The sequence below is a fragment of the Zootoca vivipara genome, chromosome 2, assembly GCF_963506605.1.
Source record: "Zootoca vivipara chromosome 2, rZooViv1.1, whole genome shotgun sequence".
NCBI classification, from domain to species: domain Eukaryota; kingdom Metazoa; phylum Chordata; class Lepidosauria; order Squamata; family Lacertidae; genus Zootoca; species Zootoca vivipara.
In genome coordinates, this window is record NC_083277.1 from 63,553,578 (window position 1) to 63,561,394 (window position 7,817).

The 7,817-nt window shown below is 46.8% G+C and overlaps 1 protein-coding gene across 1 annotated transcript; it reads left to right on the forward strand.

Moving 5' to 3' along the window:
• Window positions 1-256: 256 nt before the first annotated feature.
• Window positions 257-7,438, forward strand: ARSI (arylsulfatase family member I). The gene is made up of 2 exons (XM_035105663.2): window positions 257-1,291; window positions 4,064-7,438. Exons 1-2 carry the CDS (start codon window positions 948-950, stop codon window positions 5,460-5,462), a joined length of 1,743 nt encoding a protein of 580 aa, XP_034961554.1. The 5' UTR covers window positions 257-947; the 3' UTR covers window positions 5,463-7,438.
• Window positions 7,439-7,817: the final 379 nt, after the last annotated feature.

A 7,817-nucleotide genomic window follows, 5' to 3' on the forward strand; every position in this document is an offset into this window, starting at 1 on the left:
AAACGGGCGCGGACGGAGCCCGCTGTGAGACGTCGCGAAAATGCCGTTTGCTCAGCTTACAGCTTGCAGACTCTGCTGAGAGACGCAGCTGAGACCGCCTGGAAAAGGAACCGTTCTTAGGACCCGGGAAGATCCTCCCGGATGACTCCTTCGAATCAATGAGAGCCCTGGGAGGAGCCGGCGCTTGAGGCTCCCCATAAACCGGCCAATATCCTGGGCAGATGTTTTACAACTTCTTGCATTCTTCAGAGTTTGCTCAGGACGGGCTTTCCTGCCTGGCTGCGCTCTCAACATTTTGGGTTTCCCCCGGGTTGGTTGGACAGTGGAGGGAGGAGGGCGTGGAAGAGGAGGACGTTGACAAAGATCTGCGTGAATTTTCCAGGCGGGGGAGTTTTAAGATTATTATTATTATTATTCATCTCAAGGGGGGGGGGCTAATAATGCGATTCTGCCCTCGCCAGGAATCTCCACCAGGGCAAAGCGCGGAGAGGGCAAGGAAGCCCCCGCTCCGCAGGCCAGGAGGGGGCGCAGCGGCGATGGGGGGCTGAATTCCCGCGACACCTTCGGCAGGAGTCGCACGTGGAAAGATCCTGTCTCTCCAAAAGGGCTCCGGGACGCTCAGCCCGCAAACAGGGTCGGGGGCGGGGGAAAGAGAGAATAAATAACGGCAAAGCCCCAACTTTGGGGATTTCAAACCCCGAAGTCTTTGAGGGCGTCGCTCTCTCGTACCTTGGCTGATACTAACAATTGATACGATCAGGAGGATCCGTTTTCTGGCTTCCCCTAGATCGGTTGGGAAATTGTGAATCAAATCATAAAAGTTGCTTCACGAAGCAAAATAGTTTTTTTGGGGGGCGGAGAAAGGAGGTCTCCTGCTGCAGAAGATGCTGGGGCTGCAATAGAAAGCGCTTCTTCCCGCTTTTAAATGCCTGCCGGCTCGGTCCAGCATGGCTGTGTACGCCCTCACCGGCTTCTCCCTCGTCAGCCTGCTGAGTTTCGGCTACCTCTCCTGGGACTGGATGAAGCCCGGCTTGGTGGGCGAAGTGCCCGGGGACCCGATGGGGAAGCCTCTCCCGGCGGCTGGTGCTGCTGCTGCTTCTGCCGCTGTGGCCAGGCCGCCTCACCTCATCTTCATCCTGACGGACGACCAGGGCTTCCATGACGTGGGCTACCACGGCTCCGATATCCAGACCCCGACGCTGGACAGGCTGGCGGCCGAAGGGGTGAAGCTGGAGAACTATTACATCCAACCCATCTGCACCCCTTCCAGGAGCCAGCTCATCACGGGCAGGTAAGGGCTCTGGGGCAGGGGGACGGGGACGGGACAAGCAGCCAGACCACCCCCCTCCCAACACGCACACAAAGCTTCTTATCAGGATGGTGTGGCGTGTACCCCCCCTCCACCCGTCCAATAATTTCACATGAAACACCTGGCAAGTGTTAGGACACGGAATCCAAAAGGTAAGGTGAAGATGCCCAGGAGTTGGAAGGGACCCCAGAATCATCAAGTCCAGCCCCCTGCAATACAGGAATATGCAACTGTCCCATACAGGGATGGAAGCTGCAACCTTGGCATTATCAGCACCACGTAAAACAACAACTGGTATTATTCTGGGGGCAAGATCTACGTGCTACTTGCTGGAGGTAACTTGACAGTGTTCTGTAAAATAAGAGAGAGGGACTTTAAAAGCCAAGTTAGCAACTAGATTTAAAATAACAAAAAACAGATTTCAGGCAATTAAAGTTTTGCTTTTGTTTCCTGGATGCTAAAGATACTTGGACATTATTTTTTTTTGAGTGGGGGCACAAACAATAACCCTAGCTGGGTAAAATAGATCACTTTACCAAAATAGTGAAATGCAGCGTGGTTGGTGTGTAGACAGGGTGACGATCCCTGGGAGGGGATACTCTCACCCCAACCGTTCAGTGAAGGCACAATTTCATTGGATGGCTTTAAACAAGTCATCACAGCTCATTCGCAGTACGGGGATCACGCTGACCTAAGAGTTATGGTTAGGATGAATGATACATGTAGTTTGAAAAGCTTTCCTTCCATTAGGAGTACCATAGAAGGATGTTTGTATGTAACAGGAGAAAGCACCAACCTTACCTCTAGACAGAGTAAGGCAGCTGCTTCTGAGATAGCTGTTTTGTGTTATCACAGAGGGGCTGCAGCAAATTGTTATTTGTTTGTTTGTTTGTTTTATTATTGTTGTATTTTTTTACTGCCAGGGAGGAAGAGAGGCATTTGCAGGATTCTCTGCCTGTAGTGTCAAAATAACTGGACCAGCCTTGCATCTTTTATGCTCCTTGGCATGTGTGTGTGTCTGTAGTGGAGTCTTAGATAGCAAAATATCTTCAGTCAGCCCTTCCAAACAGTAGCTCTGTTTGGATGGAGAAATCTGTGGCGTTTGAAGACCATGCCCTACCCCTCTCCTTTTAATTATGTCCCAAACAATTTATATGTTTCCATTTCCCTTAGCAGTAAGAGTGATTTATTTCCCCTCTTTCACTTTTATGAAGTACTTTGAGGCATGATCTGGCTTCTGTTATAAGAAAAGATGGGGCTGAAAAGTACTGTAGGTGTCAAGTGAAAAAAAGATCGCTTGCCTGCCAAGACACAAGAAGGAGAAAGCTGTGTAGAACCCTAAAGAAAACTAATTTTTAAAAAAGTTTCTATCAGGAATGTGCCCCTGGGGTTGCAATCCTGAGCTTCTCTACATGGATATACAGTCCATTGAAATCCACAGATAAATGCAGGGACTGTTGTAAATTTTGGTTCAGGAGAGGGGGGATGCAGGCTCTTTTCTGTACAGTACCGTGTAACATGAGGATAGAATTAGTGTTCAATTAATGGGCATAATAATTTACTGTGGTTGACTCGGTCCGTGCCATTAGTAAGAGCCTCACAGTCTGCATTGTAGGTTTAGATGTCCATAGGTGGCACAGAAAGGGAAGGGTGGATCCTGACATCAAAACCCCAACAGTATTAATGGGTATGTGAATGACATTTTTCCTTCAGCGTCCTTCTTTTCAGTGGCATCTATTTTGTAGGGAAGAAGAAATATAGCATTATGACAAAGTATATTGTACAAACTGAGATAGTTTGCTGAGCAAAAGCTCAGTTGGCCAACTAGAACAGAGCATCTAGAGAGAGAATATTACTATCATCATCATTATTTGTTAGTCGTTTTGTTCATGAAAATGATTCAAAGTGACTTAAAAACACAATAGGAAAAAAACACAACAGAAAAAAATCCAATGACAATAAACACAGTCAATAAAAAACTAAAATCAAAACTCAAATAAAAGACAAGTGTAGCAGATCCTGCTCCATGTGCATAGCCAAGCAGCTGCCCCCTCAAATAAATCAAGCAATTCAATTAAAAAAGACTTAACTAACTGAGGTTCTGCGTCCACTCCAAGGGAATCTTGGCCCCATGGCCTGAGCAAAAGTCCTTGTGCAGGCTTCCACTGGTGGGACTACTTAGTTTAATCTGCCCCAATATATATACAGGTGAAACTCGGAAAATTAGAATATTGTCGAAAAGTGCATTTATTTCAGTAATGCAACTTAAAAGGTGAAACCAATATATGAGATGGATGCATGACATGCAAAGCAAGATATGTCAAGCCTTTATTTGTTGTAATTGTAATTATTTGTTGTTAGGCGGGTCAATTTTAAATGGAATGTAATTAATGAAATGTAATAGCGATGTTTATTTTTGTATTATTGTAACTATTTGTTTTATTACTGTGGAATTTCCAAAAGAAAGCATTTGTAAAATAAATAAAATAAAATAAAATAAGTTGCATTACTGAAATAAATGCACTGTTTGACGATATTCTAATTTTCTGAGTTTCACCTGTACATTAGGTGTGCCTCCAATTTGAGAATCCTGAATATGCAGCCATGGGACCTTTAATAAACATTCTCAAGTGCACCTAATGCCCTGCAAGGGCAGATTTTTCCCTCGGGCACTTTGCAAATGCAGAATGAGCGAAGGACTGAACTGTAGTCTTTAACAATTTCCCTTTCTGATGCCCTTTCCTCTCCTCCTAGGTACCAAATCCACACCGGCCTTCAGCACTCCATCATCCGTCCCCGGCAACCCAACTGCTTGCCCTTGAACCAGGTCACTCTTCCCCAGAAGCTGCAGGAAGCTGGCTATTCCACACACATGGTGGGCAAGTGGCACTTGGGCTTCTACAGGAAAGAGTGCCTGCCCACTCGCCGGGGCTTTGACACTTTCCTTGGCTCGCTGACCGGGAATGTGGATTACTACACCTATGACAACTGCGACGGGCCAGGCGTTTGCGGCTACGACCTTCACGACGGCGAGAACGTGGCCTGGGAACAAAGTGGCAAATATTCCACTTTCCTCTATGCCCAGCGAGTCAACAAAATCCTGGCCGCCCACAACCCCAAGGAGCCCATCTTTATCTACGTAGCCTTCCAAGCTGTGCACACACCGCTGCAGTCCCCGAAGGAGTATATCTACCGCTACCGCTCCATGGGCAACGTTGCACGGCGAAAATACGCTGCCATGGTCACGTGCATGGATGAAGCAGTGAAGAACATCACCTGGGCGCTCAAGAAGTACGGCTACTATGAAAACAGTGTGGTTGTGTTCTCCACCGACAATGGCGGGCAGACCTTTTCCGGGGGAAGCAACTGGCCTCTGCGAGGCCGCAAAGGGACTTACTGGGAAGGAGGAGTTCGTGGAATTGGCTTCGTGCACAGCCCGCTGATTAAACGCAAGCGGAGAACCAGCAGGGCCCTGATTCACATCACGGACTGGTACCCAACTTTGGTGACCTTGGCCGGGGGCAACTTGTCCGAGGCAGACAGTTTAGACGGCTATAACGTGTGGCCAGCGATCAGCGAGGGCAAAGAGTCTCCCCGCATGGAAATCCTGCATAACATTGATCCTCTTTATAACCATGCTAAATATGGCTCTTTGGAGAGAGGCTTTGGCATATGGAATACGGCAGTGCAGGCCTCCGTGCGGGTAGGAGACTGGAAGCTTCTTACCGGAGACCCCGGTTACAGTGACTGGATCCCGCCACAGACTCTGACCAACTTCCCAGGGAGCTGGTGGAACCTGGAGCGCCTGACGGATGGCCTACGCAAATCCGTCTGGCTCTTCAACATCACTGCTGACCCGTACGAGCGCTACGATCTGTCGGACCAGCGGCCCGACGTGGTGAGGGCTCTCCTCATCAGACTCGTCCGCTACAACCAGACGGCCATTCCGGTCAGATACCCGGCAGAAAACCCTCGCGCCCACCCGGACTTCAACGGTGGTGCCTGGGGTCCTTGGGCGACAGAAGAGGAGGATGTGTGGGAGGGAGGACACAAAAAACTGAAAAATAAAAACCGGAAGAAGAAGTGCAAGATCTGCAAGCTGCGCTCCTTCTTCCGGAAGCTGAACACTAGGCTGATGTCCAACCGCATCTGAGGGAGATGGGGTGGTGCCAGACGCAGCCTCAAAGGGGTGCAGTTCCAAATAGAATCCATGGGGCAGTTTAATCCACCACCACCCTACCTAGTGCGTGAAATGGGTTGGGATGCTAGTCCACTTCTTTTCCACTGGAAGTAGGGCCCCTCCAGGTGGCCTTTTTATTGTGCATTCATTATGGTTTGTACTCACAAATATCTGGGGAGTTATATGCAATCCTGCTTTCAATACGGTTTGCACCTTCAACAGTTTTGGGGCAGACGGACTGCTTTGTTTCCAATTAGCGCACGTCCCGTAACTCCCTGCTGAAATCCTGCAACTTTTTATCCACAAATCTTCTGTTTTCTTTGTTTGTGTGGGTCTTGGTTTTCGTGCGCTATAGTGCAAGAGTGTCCCTCTAGGTGGCAATAATGCACTAACATTGAGGAAGCACTAATAAAGTGGAATGTTGCGTGAACAGTCCAGTATAAACCCACCACTGATGTACTATTATTGCATCAATGACATGTTGCAGAAAGAAATCCTGGTCTGGAAGGGCCTTTAATAAAGTTTGACCTAACCCACCTCACCTCCTTTTTTTCTTCCACTCTAGATACTCTCCACAACAATTCATATTTTTACTGGGAAACCCTCCAAGACTTGTAATCTCTAATCTTTGAGAGCCTGCTTAGCCTCAGCAGGTTCTGGAGACTGTCCCTTCCCTTCCCTTCCCTTCCCTTCCCTTCCCTTCCTTATTTCAGAATGTTCCAAACCCATAGTTGTCAAGTGTCATCATGATTAATGAACGTGTGTGTATCATAGTTAGATACAGTACCGCTATCCAGCAGCAGTCACGCTGAGCCAGGTCTTATCCACTACCCAAGGACCAAACTAATTGTACTCAAAATCACTGAAAGGTGTTTGAAAATGTCTGCAGCTGCTCTGTGTATGCATCATGAAATATCATAAATAATTTTAACTTATGTAATGCTTTTGTTCTGGGAAGGCGTCTGCAGGTTCTCCCCTCCCTCAAGGCTGCAGCCCCCGCCCCCGATCACTTCAGTGCATGTGGGCGGTGACACAGAAGACCTAGGGCAGTTATTTTTATCAGAGAGAAAGCAGAGCGCAAACTGTGTGAACATTTTACCCGAAATATACATAATGCCTAACATCTCGTAGGCAGGGACATCAGTAAAGGGTGAGTGAGCCCTGCAGGCATACAGTGCGCAGAAAAAAATGTAAAATGACTGAGCAATATTTACATACTGATCCAACTATCTCATCGTTTATGGAGAGAGAGATGTTTCCACATCTCTTTATTTAGCCACCAAGTACAAGAGATTGAGAGGAAGCCACAGCTCTGACGGAGCTCCTTTAACTGCCCGGGTTTTCTTTCTCTTGGGCCTGCCGCAGGATTTTCTTCCTCTTCCCGCATCCTTCAGTTCAAGGGCTTAAGAGCGTTGGCAAAAACTGCTTACATAAACCACTCATCTTAAAAAACTTAACATGAGCAAGATGTAGAAATATAATTAGTTCAAAAATCGTTAAACAAAGCCTGCTGCTGCTAAACTTTGGGAGCAGTTGCTTGAAGTCAGTGCTTTTTTCCTTTGGTAAAAATAAAATAAAATGAGGTGCCGTTATACGCCTATTGATGAAAGTGCTTGGGGTGTCTGCACAAATTGGGTGCCATGGGCAGCAAAAAAGAAAACAAAAAAGGGATGGTACTCTGTACCATCTCTGTCACAAAAATGCCCTGCTTAAAATGCACCTTCTTTACAGTGCACAATGAACTTGCAGTATTGCTACAAATGTAGTGATGCCTACTAGTATAGCCTGCTTTAAAAATATGGACTTGTTAGCATGTTAGCTGTGATAGCACAATAAACTCCCCTATATTTGAAAGCAGACAAGCAGAGGTTGAAGGCAAATAGGAAATGACCATCATGTATTACTTGCAGGTAGGGTTGGAATGATATGTCCATTTCTTTCCAATCTTAAATTCAGTTCATACAGTTTGCAGGGTTGTTGGGTGTTTTTTTTTTAAATCCTCATGAAAATTCTTCAGCATTTTAATGCAAATTTCTTCTAATAAATACACTTTTGTTCGAAGTTTTGATTTATGTACATATTAAGATAAGTGCAAATTTTGAAGGATGGCTATGCTTCAGTTCCCATACTTTTTCAGAAAGTGGGAACTGGATCGATTTGGCTTTGAATTTCTCCCCCATCCCTGCTTGCAAGTTTCCAGCGGCAGTGCTTGATTGACCATTGTGGGAGACGGGCTCTACTAGATGGGCTGCTGGTCCTGTTGCACAGGTACACAGGAAGCTGCCTGTTACCAATAGCATTTGTCCATCTACTTTGGTACAGTGGTAC